A 16,712-nucleotide genomic window follows, 5' to 3' on the forward strand; every position below is an offset into this window, starting at 1 on the left:
GTGAAATGAATAATTTTATGACACACAGAGCTTTTTGTTTTGTGTTCTATGCTAATAGTAGTTTGAATTTCCCTCCTTGCTGGGAAATAGAGAACTGTTAAAATCAGTTTAAGATTGAAGGGTAGCTACGTAAAATATGTGTAAAGAAAAATATAAACCCCAATTTTTTTCTTTTAAGGATTCTAAACTACCATCTTCTGTCCGGAATACACTCCTTGAACTCTTTGGACAAATAGAACGGGAGTTTGAAAACCTTTATATTGAAAATTTGGAATGTGAGTATATATTTTCTCCCAGCAACTTACAAATTGTTTAGATTTAGGATGTAGTAGCGGTAATTGAGACACTTACGTTGGATACTGCAGAGTAATTACTGTAGCTTTGCTGTGAGGTGTTTAGAAGTTGTAGCCAAACATGGGGTTTGTACCTTTTCAGAAAAATCACTCTTAGCTCTTTGACACAAATAGTGAGAGCAGAGTGTGGCATCCTCCTTGACTCTAGGGCAAAGAAAGTTCTTTGTCATTGTAGGCTCTGGTATATACCATGTTCATCTTGCAGTAACTCTGTTCAGCCATTGAAGTTTGTGGCTTCGTTGTATATTTACAGGCTTAATATAAATTGTCATATGAGTAAATAAAATTGGTAAAGTGTCTCACTTGAAAAATTCTCAAATGTGGTGGTTTTGGATCGTGCTACTTCATGCGTTGCATAACCAGCACCTGCCACTGTTTATGGATTTCCAAGTTGAGCACTCAGATAAAAAATTCAGGTTTATCTGCAGAAGATGTTGTTTGTATAATAACAATGCCGTATGGTAATGTAAGGGATCTGAGGTGATGTGAGAGGATCCAAAGTAAGTAACACAGACTGCCATACAGTAAAGCCTTTGCTCAATTTTCCTTGCTGGATTTTGGAAGCTGTGTTGCGTGGCTTGGCTTCTGAATCAAGGAATCTGGTCTGGCTCCAAGTCAGATTTTTTTTTTTCCACACCTAATCTGTTTCCACAGTTAAGCCAAACACTCATGTTAAAAAAAAAAAAAAGTTCTTGTGTGATTTTTGAAAACATGCTGGCTTTTTATTTTCTTAAAACACGAGACTGTGTTGGTTAAAGTTTATCATCAACACTACCTGTTTTTAGTGACAGTTTGCACAACTGATTTCTTGGCCTTCTGCTGAGGAGTTGCCTGGTAGCAAGAAAAGTAGGGATTCTCCACCCCAAACTTAATAAATATTCATCAGAAAACAAGTGGTGAATTTGTCCGTACCCTCTAGACTGTAATTATTCTCTTTCCATTCCATTTCTGTTTCTTCTGCATCTGCCGTCTTCACCTCGCAGTTGTAGTTCACTCCTGGCCTTTGTGAACTCTTTCCACCCCTCTGACAATTTGTAAATTTTTCACTTATGATGCTCAGCCTGTTATTTTTTTATTCTTGGTCTAATTCCTACATCACTGTTGCAGTTATTATACGTAGAGAATATCAGGTTTTTTCCTTCTTGGCTTTTCATACACTCTCTTTCCTTTATTACAACTTCTGGTTTCTTCCTTTTCTTTCTCTTTCCAGGCTTCAGTCTTAATCCTTTCAGGCAGTGCTCGTATCTGCCTGGCTTGTTTGTTTCAGTCATCCGTTGCTACAAGCCTGTCACTTTGTTTACTTTTCTTTCATATTGTCTGTGCTTTGTAAAAGTTTAGGTTTAGGTGACTGGGAGCACAGGAATGAATCTTGCGTTGCTCATTTCAAGCACTTGGATGTGGTATGGGAGCGTAAACTGACTTTCCTAGTGCTTGGAACTGAGACTTCAGTGAATTTCTCAGAAACGGCAAGAGTCATACTCCTGATGGGTCTCATTCTCCCACATTTCAAAACGTGGGAATGAGTGACTTATTTATAAATCAGTCATAAGAATTTCTGGAAAGACAGACCTAGACTTATTCTCAGGAAAAATAAAAAACGTACTTGGTTAAAGCCTCTCAATAAGATTTTACCTGAGGAGAACACTTAAAGGAGTATCAGCTCAGATTCTGAGAAAAAACTGTAAGGCACTGAAAATATTCTTTATGAAATGAAGTTGAGCAACTTTCAACCCGCCTAGCCACTGGAAGTCATTTGCAAGTACCCAGTTTGTTTTACCTGTCTGTCACACTGTCTTGTGGTGAAATGGCACTGGTGAGAGTTATAAAGAATTGACAGAAAAGCATATTCTTGTTACAAATACACGAATGAAAATATTTTAATCGTATTCAGTGTTTCTAAAACACTTGCATGTAAAACGTATGTGTCATTCTACATTTTTTAATGTATTTGAAAGTGTAAAAGTACATATTGCTACACTACCTTTCTTACTGAAACTCCTAACAGTAGACAGGCATTCAGGGGAGAATACTACTTTGTGATTAATAAAATCTTTATCAAGAAGTGACGTACTAATTCTGTGGCTAAAATGATACTGCAAGTTTTCTGTCTTCTGTTGGATTTAATTCAACGCAGGTGTGCAATGTATTCCACAGAAGCTCCTTAGCCACATTTATTAGTAAAAGTAACAGTAATTAGAAGCCTCTAATACTTTCCTTGGAATCTGGGTCAAGGTTGATCTCTGGAAAATTCAGCATGTGTCTTGGTTTATATCTTGGTGAGAACTGCTTTTATAAAAATCACAGTTGGTTTTGTTTCCTATCCTTAGCATAAAATAGGTTACTTACCGTAACAGTTACTAAACAGTATGTTAATGATGTTGTTCATTATGTATATGATGTTGTTAATTATTTTGTATTAATGTGGATCTTTGTTCTTGTTAGTACGTAGAGAGATTGATACACTGAATGAGCGTTTAGCAGCTGAAGGACAGACAATTGATGGAGCTGAGCTGAGCAAAGGACAGCTGAAAACAAAAGGTAAGAGAACCACAAAGAATCCTAAAGTACTATTTTTTAATTTAATCCACTGGCCCAAACTTAAAATTTTATTGAGGGGAATTAATATCAGTTACTTATACCAATAAGCTAATACTGTATTTGACATATCTTCCTTTGCATTTGTCTCAACAGCCAGTCATAGTACCAGTCAGCTTTCTCAGAAATTAAAGACAACCTACAAGGCATCTACTAGCAAGGTATGAGACAAACTAAACCTCTACTCATCAATGTGTGCTAATATGGCTGTCTTTAAATTGTGAAATGTGGTTTCTTTAAGCTGCATAGGGCTATTCTTTAAGTAAAACTGCCTCATGAGGAACATGAGGATTCATCAGTTACCCATTCCTTCAACTGCACTGTATGTTTGCAATAATTGCTCACCTTTTTTAAAGAACGAATGTTGGAGGGGAGAGAATCCCACCTATGCATGTGGGATTAAGAGAACTAAAAATAAATTCAATTCAGTGAGGGAAATAGAGAACTTAGCAGATAGTGATTTTCTGAATAAAGATTTAGGTATTACAGTTGTAATGGGGATTTAAGTAGGCATCTATATGTGTAATATTATAGGCTTCTATGGGGTTTTAAAAATTACTTTTCTTTTTTAGCTATGAGACTAGAACAGTTTGCTCCCTTTACATTGCAGGCCCTGCAAATTAGTAGCTAGTGAGATTTTTCTGCCTGGGCTTTTAGTACAGTTACCTGTTCTGATGTTTTTAATTTTGCACGTCTGCATCTGTCTCGTATTTTTGCTTTCCTATTTCTCTCCCCTTTTTCAATTTTCATAGGACAAAAAGAGCAGCAAGTAAACTATCTCAGGGTCATTTTGTGATACGTGATTAAGGGTAAATGAAATGTGAGGAAACCACAGTGGGATTTGGTACGTGAATGTAAGCAGCTTTGTGCTGACCTGCATTGCAGGCTCATGTGTGATTACGGAATGACTGTAGGTGTCCTGGAAATACCATCTGTTAAATAGTCGGAGAGTTTGAGAGGAAGAGTAGTGTGGTGAAATTGATCTAAGTAACTGTGTTTTATTTGGTCGTCTTTTTATTTTGTTGATTCTCAAACTTCTTTATTTGTCCCAATCTGATGCATAGAGGTGCCTGTTCCTTTTTCCTAAGAGTTACTGACTTAGGAATTCTTTAATGAGGCCACTTAAATAGGTAATAAATGGTATTAATAGGGACAATACAGTATCAGTCTAATATGTAGTTATGAATTAGTACTTTTTCTAGTGTAGTGTGGGGGTTTTTGTTGTCTTGTGTTGGGTGAAGACTTCGGGGTAACTGCTTTGCTTCCTGGTGTTCTGATATGCATGCACAGCAAAGTAGTCACGAGGAGCGGAACAGGAAGAATTTAATACGTTATTATAGATGTTGTACCTATCTGTTATATCGGTTGATAACTAACAGATGTTTAAATGTGCTGATATATTTCTGTCTACAAGTCTGAGTCAGAGTTTACTGGGGGGTAGAGAGGAGAGTTGAGGGGAATGACAAAGTTGAGAGCATCTCTCTCCAGTGGGTTCTTTGAAACCTTTCCGCACGTCATAGGAATGGCTTTATTTTAACCATTTCTTCCTTCCTACACAGAAGAGTCAAAGCTGCAGCCTTTTGTCTCTTGACACACAGTCAGACTAGAGCCAAAAGTCAGGAGAGACTATAACTATGTTTCTGACAAACTATGATCTTTCTGTTTCTATCCTGACTGCATGCAGTTAGTTGTCTAACTGAGAAAATGACATTTGAAGAGTTGTAAGAGTTAAACAGCTTTGAGATTCTTACATCTGTGTTTCTGAGCATTATAATGCTGTTCACCAAAAATGGGTTGAGTTCCAAACTCAGTGGTGATTGCAACTTTTCACCCTGTCCTTTACACTGTTGCTGTGTGCCTAATTTAAAACTTACCAGAAGTACATGGGGTGTTTTTTTCCATTTTTTTCTTTTTCAACTGTGGGTATTTAGAAGAGACTTAATTTTTACAAACCAATTGTGTAATTGTTCATGATTGCATTTTTCTGATTGTCAACCTTTAAAGAGTTTAGGTTTGTTCTGAAAAGAGCTTTCAATATTTGCTTGTTCTAATGAGAAAGCTGACCCTTGACTGCTTTAATAAAGCAGTCTGTTGATGAAACTCATACCAGAAAAGGATGCATTTAGCAGCCAGAATTATCCACCAGTGCTCAAATCCTGAAGAGAGAGTTTAGATTTAGTGCTTGGTACTATAAAAATATTTTTTTGTATGTGTTAATAGACAAGATCCTGTAATTTAACTGTAGTTGTTTGTAGAGGCAGGAATCGCTATGTGAAATTCATGTTTTGATGCTAACAAGATGTTATTGCTGATGTAACAACCTCTGGCTATGACAGTTGTTAAGACTTCAGGAAAACATGAACAGTTTATGAGGAATCCTAAAAATAAACTGCAATGATATAACTCACTCTATCCTAAACTAACTTCCAGGATCTCTGATTCCTTTGGATCAGGAAAAGGACTCTTAAAGGACTCTATTTCTTCACCCAACAGTTGAAAGGAATACAACTGTTTGGAAGATGTAGTTTTTGACCTCAATGCTTAATGTTACTCCATAGGAAATTCTGTCCATTGGTCACAGTGTAATGCTGCTGGACTGGTCCTGAGTTGACCAACTTTTCATTCTTATTTCTAATGTGTCCTGTCTGCTTAAGAGACATTTTTACAGAGAGCTTCAGTTTTGTCTGCCATTGTTGTAAACAGTTGTTTCCTTATTAACAATCTCTGTCTAGAAGGAAGTACATCAGACTATCTCAGTTTAAGAAAGAGGATGGACAAAGCTGAAGTACACTCAAGATGTGATTGCCCATTTATTTGCATTTGTATATTATAACCTGAGATTTGCTGATGCTATTTTAATAACTTCCTGCAGTGCAGAGGCCTCTTTTTAGCAAGTTGCATGTTATTTAAGTATTTTCTTTCCCATCTTGGAAAATTGTGTATGTATGGTTAAGGAACTAAGAAATCTGGGCACTATCTAGTAAATCCAGTTACTGCTATGTGAATTGAGGGACAGCAAAAAAGAAAGAAAGAAAGAAAAGAAGTTTTGTATAAGAAGTGTGCGTTAGATAAATATCTCTATCTGGATATTTGGTGTTAGATAGTGTTCTTGAAATCATATCTTTGGTGCGTTCATTCAAAACTTCTTATACCCCAAAAGGCATTTTACAGCCTTGTCATTAAATGATCAGTGAAGCCGCTGTCCAGCAGTTTTGGAAAGTCTGTGCTTGTTGATGACTAGGAGATTTCTCAAAAGTTTCTCCTAGAAAACTTTTGCTTGAGGATTTGGCTCATTATTAGAAAGCCAGAATGCAAGCATAGCTCAGGTGTGGGGTTGAGAGTTGAAAAAGTTCAAGTTTGGAATTTGAGCTGAGTGCTGTTATCAGTCCTCAACTGTTGACTTAATTCTGCTGTTCCACTTCTCGTAGCTTACTCCATTTAGTTTAAGGACTATATTTAATGTGAAAGTTGCAGCTGTAGGATTGTAGTCAAGGCCTATGAAACTGCAGTATGACCAAACTAATAATCTTTACCGTTAGCCCATTTTCTTTTCAATGCATCCTTCATGATTGTTCTTTCTTCTGTTGCAAAACCGAAATGTGTATTAGCTGTTGATTTGAAATTCAAATAGGGTATTATCAGTTCACCATTGGAAAGTTGACATGCTCAGGATTTGGATGCTCTTGCAGATATTCTTTAACTTTTAAAAACCTTTGTGAAAGTAATTTGCTGTAATGACATACTTAAGTCCTTCTTTTTTGATACCAAAAATTAATGGGATTTTAGCCTTAGTTTATTGTGTCTGAAATGTAGACTTAATTGATTTCCTAACTTTTACTAAGCTGTAGATAAGTCTTAATGTGATTTGTGTTGAAGCATTTAAAGGTTTTGACTCAACTGGTCAGACAGATACCTGCCCGTAATTGCGTGCAGAGGAAAACAGAGATAAATGGAAGTCTTCTTTTTGTTTTAGTTTTAGCAGAGCTTTTCAGATAGCCTTTCTCAAAGAACAGTTATGAGCTCCTAGACTTGTGGAGTAAAAATAGTGTTTTTAACAGTGGTTTTGCTTTTTGAAGTCATCTTTCACCACTGTTGATCGCAGTTGTCTCTGGAAGTGTTCTATCAAGACTAACTTTTTTTTTTTTTAAATATTGTATTCCCCTTTCATCTGAAAATGCAGAATTTCTGCAGTTCAGTTCCTATCTGTAGCTATCAAGTGTGTTCAGCCTTCCTGTATTATAGTGCCTTGTAGTTTTACGCTTTTTGCTAGACTTTCTTTCTTTCATTTGGTTATTACTTATGCACATACTAATTTGGATTTAATGAGTCTTCTCTCTTTTCCCCAATAGCACTGACTTGAGGGAATGCGTTTATCAGATGTTTGACATATCTGAAAAAAAACCAGCTTTATTACAAAAATAAATGGTTGATGTTTGATTTGATGAAAACCAGCAGTGAGTGTTTTCAATGGGAATGTTTCTGGATTTTACTAGAATTATGTAATAAGTACATATTTTAAAAGACATTACACTGGATAACATGGACCATCTTCAAGTTATCAGCTGTACTTGTTCGGGAATAGGCAAGGAAAGTTTTGAGGGGCTTTTTGTTTTGGTTTTTTTTTTGTTTTGTTTTAAATTATAATCCTTTACCCAAACGGAATGGGAAGTGCTTACTGCATTTGTACAACCCATTACTCCAGTGAGATTGTGTTGTAGTACAGAATAGTTTATCTTGTGTTCTGTCAAAAGGGGAGGTGTTATTAAAAAAATAAAAGAAAATAGAAAAAAAAAAGAAAAAAAAAAGAAAAAAAAAGAAATCGAGGTATGTTTGCATCCAAACTCACCTTCCTACCATCAAATGTCAAAATTTTTCACAGTAGTGAACTGTTAGAATGCTAAAGAATGATGAAAAAGTATCTATTTGTATTTGTGAGGTAATTACTTAATCTTGGGTCAATGTGGAAAAAATATGTTGGTCTCTCTGCTATTTCAGATTGTATCCAGTTTTAAAACTACAACATCAAGGGCAATCTGTCAACTGGTAAAGGAATATGTTGGCCACAGGGATGGTATTTGGGATGTCAGTGTCGCGAAAACTCAACCAGTGGTATTGGGAACTGCATCTGCTGGTAAAGTTTTGTGTTGCTTGAATCTTTAGAAAATTCTGGTTTAGTTCCTAAATATTGCAAAAGTAGATCAAGAGGTACAGAAATGCTTAGCTCCACACTGAAAGAGCCGATGTAAAGAAATTCAGGTGCTGAAAAAATCTTAAACTGCAGTTTCCTTGAAATGCATTCAACGTTTAGAAGGTTCAGGCACCCTCATTGATCTCTCTGAAGTGTGTGCCAGGTAACGTCCACGCAGGTCACGCTGTTCTTGGGGTCAGCTCTGGCCCGTGGGGTGGTGTGAATGGGAGGCTGGAGGGGTCTCTTGCCCAAAATGCTACTGCTGTACACAGAGCTCCCTGCAGCCGTTCTGCTGTGGTAATCTTGGGCCTTAGTCATTGTCTGCGTATTCTTGTATCCTTACATTCATCCTTACATTCACCCTTTTGCCTGAGGATCAAGGGGCAACTAAAAATCTTAAGTTTCATATCTTACGTAATTTACTGCACTCCTTCCTCTCAAGTTAAGAGAGGAAACGGGTACTAATGAGTCACTAAATCTGCTGTGATCCAAGAATCAAGCTAAAGTCATGTGTGGATTTGGAAAATTATTAGGGCAATAAACCATAACTAGTTAGAATTGATCTTTTTGAAGTGACGATCTTTGGAAACTGGAACAGAATCTGAAGACACTGGACATAAATATTCTGGACAAGAAACCTCGGCTTCATAAACTGAACTGTGACCACTTCTATGTGTCCACTGAGGGGCACGTTTTGTCTTTGTGTGGCACGTCTTGTCTCTGTCCTGATATAACTTGGAAGCAGCCATTCTCCAATGCAGCATTAAGGTTCTCCCCACTTACAAATACTTACATTATATATTTTGGGGTGTGGCAGAATAAAGGAGGGGCTTTGGGAGTGATTTCCTTTTTTCAGTAAGCTTTTGTAGGGCTCCGCAGTGACCTAAATGTGTTTGGGACTTCTATGCAGGAAGTAAATTGTGCATAGAAGTCCTGTTTGTAGTGACTGCCTGACTTTTTCACCACTGAATGCTTTCTGTGTTGTTTCTGAATCTCATGGTACACAGGTGGAGCATTATACATAAGTATGTAACTAAGTCAGGAAAAATATGAAAAGTAGAATTTGCCTTTCAATCCTGCAAAATAATCTGACTGGGACACCACCTTCACTTTTTTTGAGATGCATATTAAGTTACAATGATAGGAAGCTTTTCTATTTTAGATATAAGGCAATAATCGGGAGGAGTTGGTCTTTTCTACGTTTGAAGTCTATTTCATATGGTTTGCTGTACATTTGAAGATAACCTCTTTGTTGAATTGTTTAAAAGTGAAAACCGTACATTTGTAACAGTATTTACAGCTGTCTTTTAATCTTTGTAGATCACACTGCTTTGCTGTGGAGCATAGAAACAGGGAAGAGCCTTGTCAAGTATTCAGGACATGTTGGATCAGGTAAGATAAGGGCATGTTGTGAAAACTGGAAACAAAATGTGTTTGGGAGGGAGAAGGGTGTTTTGGACAACTGCAGGAATGTTTATTGTGGTTTCACTTGCAGGTTTGCCAACACCATTAACAAGTTAATTGTGAAGTTAATCTTTATAAGAGTGTGTTTTGTACTATGACTCTCTCTTAAAGGGGCATAGTAAGACAGTCCTGTAAGTGTGAAATGAATAAACAAGTCCATATAAAGCAATTTATAGGCACAGTTACAGGGCTCCAAAGTTAAATGTCAGAACTCATTGAGGTCTCATGCATGTGCAGAACAAGACAAGCTTATATAGTCAGAAATTAGCTGGTTTGCAGGATCTGTGTTATATTTGGTGTACAAGATAGAGATGCTGTGTGACCAGCTATTTGCACTTTAAGATCCTGTACGTAATTTGTTGCATAGCATTGAAATCTTGTTTTGAAGACAGTTAAATTCGATATAGGCATTTGTCCTCCTCTAGTATGCTAGTAGTCCCCCAGTAGGAATATTTCAGAAACAGTGTTTTTAAAGCCCTCCTTGGAAGGAGAGGTGGAGTGCAGTAAGTGTTTTTGATGTTAATCTTAATTTTTGGTGTACAGTTTGACAAGCACCTGATCAGCCCCCTTCTGCCTTATAATGGATTACAAATAGGGTGTTAGAGACCAAAGGTGGAGAGGTTTTCCAGAGCTTTAACTTGCTGTTGAGCACTTTGGTTGATTGTACCCTGGAGTGTAGAGTCATGCACCCAGAAAATGAGGAATGCAGTTATTGACTGCATTATCTTTGGTTAAGTTACTCAGGTAGCACATTGCATGAACTTTGGGGCAAAGATAGAAACAGCTCTCCAGAGAGTGGTCAGCTGCTTCAACCACAAGTTCTACCTTTTTTTCCTGCTCTGTGACTTCTAGCTCCTGCAGCACAAAGGTACTGATAGATGCATAGAAGCAACAGGTAACACTTTAATTTGTTCAGGTATCTCAGGTTGCTTGCTGTGTGGAGAGGGTACTTTGGCCTCCAGAAAGTCAGCTCTAACCTGTATTTAAACAGTTGCGTGTAAACTAAGGAGAAAAAAAAAAGTATATACATGATAATTTATAAAAATAACATAAATTTATAAAAATTATATAAACCCAATGTATTTTTAACTTAGTGAAACTTTTATTTGCTTGTTTGCATTTGATTTGAAATGGAGCAAAGGTGTTGGGTGCCAGCAGTTGGTGCACCATTGAGTTGGTTCAGTGTGTACAATTTAAGGAGAATCTTTTTAGACTCATTACATGACACTCTCCTGGCAGCATAAGAATCTATTTTACTTGCGTGATGGATGGAAATGATTTCTAAGTTCTTTCTTGAAGAACTATTGAAGAGAAGCTTATGGATTTAGCAAACGAAAGTGCTTAATAATGAAAAGTAATTGAACCTTATGCACTGAGATAAAAAATGAAGAGCAGCTTTGTAGGCTGCTAGAATTCTAGCCAGGACTATTTTAAAACAATCGTGTTTTGATTACATATAGTTGGAGGACTGAAATCTAATTTATATTATTTACATTAGGTTTTTAGTCATTTGTTCTTGCAATCTCAAGCAATAATCAGAAAGTTGGTGCTCATATATATAGTAAGTTTTAATTATGTTAGAAATAGTTATGAATACTTAAATTCTTTTTATGGAAGTCCAGAGCATACTCTCTTGTCATCTTACACACAGTTATTTGAATGTCGTTTGTTTATCCTCTGTAACAGGAAACACACTACATTCAGGAAATAACTTGCTAGAAAATATGTATTGTTGTGTAATCAACTATAGCTGCCTTCCTTGATACTCTATACATTTATGTACTACTGTGTTTTATCTTAAATAAGAGATTGCTATACTGCAAAAAATACTTAACACTGAAGGCTTCTGAGTTTTTCAGTGCTTTTATGATAAAACATGGTGAAATAATTCTTTTGGTATACGAGCTTAAAACTTTCCTTTGTTTTTATGCAGTAAATTCCATAAAGTTTCATCCAACTGAGCAAGTGGCTCTTACAGGTATGTAAAGTGTTTTTCATACTCTGTGTTAGTCATGATGGACAAATAAGAGTAATTCGCTAGCATCTTTTTGGTTGTAGCCCCTCTTCCTGCTGCTTTACCAGTATCCTTGTTAATTGAATTATTTTTATATTTTGCAGCATAACAAATCAGAGCTAGATCTTTCCATGTGTGTTTGTCACAGCGTTGTCCTTTGTGCTTACCTTCCCCAAAACGGACACTTAGAATCGTACATCAGCTGAATGTTCCCAAGTTCACAGGGCCTGATAGGGTTCATCCCAGAGTACTGAAGGAGCTCGTGGATGTTATGGCAGGACCCCTCTCCATCACCTACCAAAGGTCTTGGGAGCCTGGAGACGTCCCTGCTGACTAGAAGCTGGCCAGTGTTATCCCCCTCCACAAGAAGGGCATGAGGGAAGACCCAGGGAAATACAGACCTGTTGGTCTGACCTCAGTTCCTGGAAAAATTACTGAGAAGATTGTACTGGGTACTGCTGAGAGGCATTTAAAGAGTAATGCAGTCATCAGGCACAGTCAACGGGGTTCACAAAGGGAGAGTCCTATTTGACTGATTTGAATATCTTTCTGTGATAAGGTCACCTGCCCAGTGGATGAGGGGCAGTGGGGATGTAGTTTTTGTGGATTTTAGTAAGACTTTTGATACCGTCCCTCACAGCGTCCTTCTGGACAAGTTGTTCACGACAGGATGCATGGGAATGGTTCAAAGCTGCGCCAGAGGAGGTTTAGACTGGCCATTAGGAAGCATTTCTTTACTGAGGGGATGGTCAAACACCGGGACAAGCTTCCAGGAGAGGTGGTCGATGCTCCAAGTCTGTCAGTGTTTAAGAGGCGTTTGGACGATGCCCTTAATAAGGTGCTTGAACTTGGTCAGCCCTGAAGTGGTCAGGCAGTTGGACTGGATGATTGTTGTAGGTCTCATCCACCTGAAATAGTCTGTTCTATCTGTCTTAACCCTTTTCCAGAAGTGAAGGAAAAGAATATTGTGATATTGAGTGTGCCGAAAAAGCAGCTCAGAAATTTGGCTGTTGGAGTGAAGGTGTTTTCAGGTCCGAGGATACCATCAGTGCAGCTTCGGGTTTGAAAACTGTCTGTTACGGTTAATACAGTGGTTCATATGGTCCAGGAATTAGGGCACTAGCTTTGGGATGAAAGAAATCAGGATTCAATTTGCTGCTGTTAGGTAAGTCATTGTAAACCAGGGATAATTATTTCTGAGGTTAGAAATTAAAACACTGCTGCTCCCTGCATCTACAGTGACCACATTAGAGGAAGGTGGGGAGTAGAATGCCTTCTTTGTAGGCTAACAACTAGGCTGTTTGGATTTTTCTTTTTTCATATGGTAACTGTAGTCATTGTTTCAGTACCATGAACAGTGTTGCTATATAAACTGACTTACAAAAAAACAGAACAAAGAACCAACCAAAGAAAAGGTGCCCACAGCTAGATTTTTGTTCTTCTGTTATTTTTCTGAGGTGGTTCTGCAAGGTATTTCCATTGTACATTTTTCAGGGGACCTGTTCTTCAGTGTCACTGGATTGATTTAAAACTGATTAAAATAAATAATTAAAAAACGGTTCCTCCCTGAGAATACTGACACCAGAAATAGTATAAGGTTGACCTTTCTTCTAGCCTTCTTACTTGGTCTGTTAGATGAGATATTTTTCCCAGTGCTTTCTTGTACATTGTGCTCGTCAGATCTGTGCATACTCATAACAAACTGTTTTTCTTCTTGGTCTAGAACTCTCAGCACCGTACCCCTGGGTATTAGAGCATGTTTGTTTAGTCCATAACAAGAAGAATTTTGAGTTTCTCCTTAGTTAAGAATGAATAAGTCTATTTCAAAAACAAATGAAGTCTAAAATGAGATGGTACCTGCTGAGCTGTAAACTGGTGCTAGTTAAGCTGAGTTGCTTAAGGCAGAAGCAAAACAGCTTCACAGTTGCTCTTTTGGATTTCTCATTAAAACCACACTAGAAACATTTAATGGAAGAAATCATTGAATGAAGAGGAACCTCAGTTTTTTGAGAAATAGCAAATGAAGGATGGCACCTCTTGATGTATTAAATGCCACCTTTAAATGTTACCTATTAGAACAGCAGTGATATTCATGTTCTGATGTGTAGTAGTTAAATGGAAGTTTTAACTGTAGGAATGATTAAATGGTAGCTGCTTACATTTTGCATAATGAGTTATGTTCTTATCAGTATTGAAGCCAGGAAAGTAACCATTGACTTGCTTACCAAAAAGGTCATAATGGTATCTGTTAGAAAAAGATGCAACTCGGACAGTACTGCCAAAGGTAATGTTAAAGCTTGTTTTTATTGACCATGGAAATGCTCTTATTTAATGTCTGTCTCTCTCTGTTTCCCCCCCCCACTTCCTCCTGTGCAGCATCTGGAGACCAGACAGCTCACATCTGGAGGTACATGGTACAGTTGCCTACACCTCAGCCAACTGCAGACTGCAATGTAAGCAATCAGCTCACTACAGCCAAACTAATTGCACAGCAGTTTAATCAGATACAAGTTTTATGATAAGACTGTTAAATTTATACACAATTGAAATATTACATGGTTTCAGGATTGCAAAAGGTAAGATTTTACGGTTTTAGTTTGACAGATATTTCAGCCTTTCTTTCAAGACTCCATGTTTTCAAAGATGTATGGTGCAGAATAGAATATGCAGCTGCAAGTACATTCATTGACTTCTTGTTCAAGGTAATAAACATATAAATAAATGAACTGTTGAGTAATTTTTGTAATAATTCAGATAATAATATTGAAGTTACTTTTAAACTAGTTAAATTATTGTAGCTTAACTTACTGAGGCACCTGTATTAGCTATAGTGCTTATGAATTGAATACTGATGTTAAAGGCTTTTATTTTTGGCATTTATTCAATTGTATCTTTAAATTTGATTTCTAATGGACCCTTGCCAGCACTTACTGCACTATCTGACATTGCTGTCCCCATGCTTGCATTTAGTCAGTATTTACTGTAGACTATCAAATACTGTATTTGACTTGGAAGCACCCTTACTAAATTGTGAAGACAAACAGATTTTTATTGCAAGAACTTCTCAGTAAGCTGAGTAGGGGCAAGCAATGCCTGTGTAATATGAGAGAGATTTCTGAATGGAAACTGATTCAGTTTATTTGATTTGACATTTTCATTTCGAAAGAGCAGTGCAAATGTTCTCTTTTTCACATCCAGATATGAAAGAAAAGTGTATTTGTCTAGCATAAGTGAAATAGGGTTCAGAGACTGACGCTTCCTGGTTAGCAGAAGAATTTATTTTACATCCAGTTTACATCAGCACTGCATGATGGCAGTGTATTGACCAGCAGACAAATCCTGATGTTGCAGTTTTGATTCTAATTGATAAAAATACAGCTGTAGATGATTATCTTCCGAAAGATTAAAATAGTCAGTGTCCTATTAGATGCTTCATACTTCTTCAAAATTTAAAGGAAGAAAATCCCTTGATATATGTGCTTGCAGTGACACTCGAGAGTAATACAGTGAAGGAATTATAAAAGACCACATAGTAAAGGGGACAGATATTCACAGCTAAGCAGTTCAGAGGAGTTTTTAAAATGAAGTAGTTAAGAGCACATTTAACTCACTGGTATTATTCTTCCAACTAAGGTTTTGATAGTGAATACTTGAATAGGCTGGAGTCTACAGATGTAAGTTACCCACATTGACATTAAGGGGATTGGGAAGCTTTTACACTGTGAAATGTAACTTAGAAACATTCCTTTCTGTGTATTCTAAATCTTTTTTTTCTTGTTTTGTATAGCAAATGTCTGGAGAAGATGAAGTTGAGTTCTCAGATAAAGATGAACCGGATGGAGATGGAGATGGTTCAAGTGATTGTCCCACTGTCAGAGCCCCATTGACCTCACTCAAAAGCCATCAAGGAGTGGTCATAGCAGCCGACTGGCTTGTTGGGGGAAAGCAAGCTGTGACAGCCTCGTGGGATAGGACAGCAAATCTCTATGATGTAGAGACTTCTGAACTTGTCCATTCTCTTACAGGTATTTGTTCGCTCACAGAAAGATAAATTGGTGGTTTGTTTTTATATCTGAGGTTATTTGTAGATTTTGAAACATTAGGTAAAGTTGGTTCTCTGGATTATGATTTGAGCTGCTGCTCAATGTTGTAATGGTTTCTAAAATTCCAACCTTGTTTATCCTTTGAATGTGAACTTGTGTTCTTTTAAACTTGTGATATATCCTGTGAAGTAGTTGTTTTTAAACTGAATGTAGCCAAATTTTAGTTTTTGCAAAATGCTCTTGCAAAATGTTCGTGGCATATTAGGTAGCAATAACCCATTGCTACTGAATAATCATGTGAAGTCAGTAGTGGAGTTTTTTAACTTTTAAATATAGTTCTAAACTTTTACAGCAGCAGTAACAGAGTTCAGAATCATTATTATTATTCTTCTTTTACTGTTTGGGTAAAAAAGGGAAAATCATCAGCATTTCATTCCAAGTGTATGTGGAAATGAAAAGTCTTATTTTCATTACCTTACATGTTCTCATCTGTGATTGTAGGGCATGACCAAGAGCTAACACATTGTTGTACACATCCCACCCAGCGTCTTGTGGTGACATCATCACGCGATACAACCTTCCGTCTGTGGGATTTCAGAGATCCTTCTATCCATTCTGTGAATGTCTTTCAGGGCCACACAGAGTAAGTGACAGTTCCTTCATAGGTTTTTACACGTTCCAAAAGTGTCAATGTATTAGGTTGCTAATCTGAACAAAACTCTTCCTGGGCTCTTTTTGAGGTACTAAGTTCATTCCCCTGTTTTTTGAGACTGATTTTCACAGAAACCCCTAACTGTCCTCCTTCAAATGTAACACAGCAGTACTTAATTTCCTAAACAGCAGCCAGGGCTCTTGGTGTGATGTTACTTATATGGTAAGTCTAGATAAAACTCCTTACAATTAAAGGTAATTTAAGGTATGAGGGTTGGTTTTAGCATTGGTTATGCCTGTAGTTTAGGGGTACTGCTGGAATGCACCTGGTCAAGGAGATTACCTCTGTTTGTCATGATACTCAGTGTGAAGCAAAGGATACTTTGGAACCAGTGGGGGGAAAA

At 37.2% G+C, this 16,712-nt stretch overlaps 1 protein-coding gene across 1 annotated transcript in view; it reads left to right on the forward strand.

Moving 5' to 3' along the window:
- Positions 1–16,349, forward strand: part of WDR37 (WD repeat domain 37) — a gene marked incomplete at its 3' end in the record, with an annotated part of 20,131 nt that extends 3,782 nt beyond the window's left edge. The window contains 9 exon segments of the mRNA XM_010182871.1: positions 179–275; positions 2,796–2,891; positions 3,045–3,109; positions 7,944–8,079; positions 9,457–9,528; positions 11,534–11,578; positions 13,991–14,067; positions 15,402–15,639; positions 16,159–16,349. Of these exon segments, the coding sequence (XP_010181173.1) occupies positions 179–275; positions 2,796–2,891; positions 3,045–3,109; positions 7,944–8,079; positions 9,457–9,528; positions 11,534–11,578; positions 13,991–14,067; positions 15,402–15,639; positions 16,159–16,349 (1,017 nt within the window).
- Between the last annotated feature and the right edge of the window lie 363 nt (positions 16,350–16,712).

The sequence above is a fragment of the Mesitornis unicolor genome, unplaced genomic scaffold (assembly GCF_000695765.1).
Source record: "Mesitornis unicolor isolate BGI_N332 unplaced genomic scaffold, ASM69576v1 scaffold21744, whole genome shotgun sequence".
NCBI classification, from domain to species: Eukaryota; Metazoa; Chordata; class Aves; order Mesitornithiformes; family Mesitornithidae; genus Mesitornis; species Mesitornis unicolor.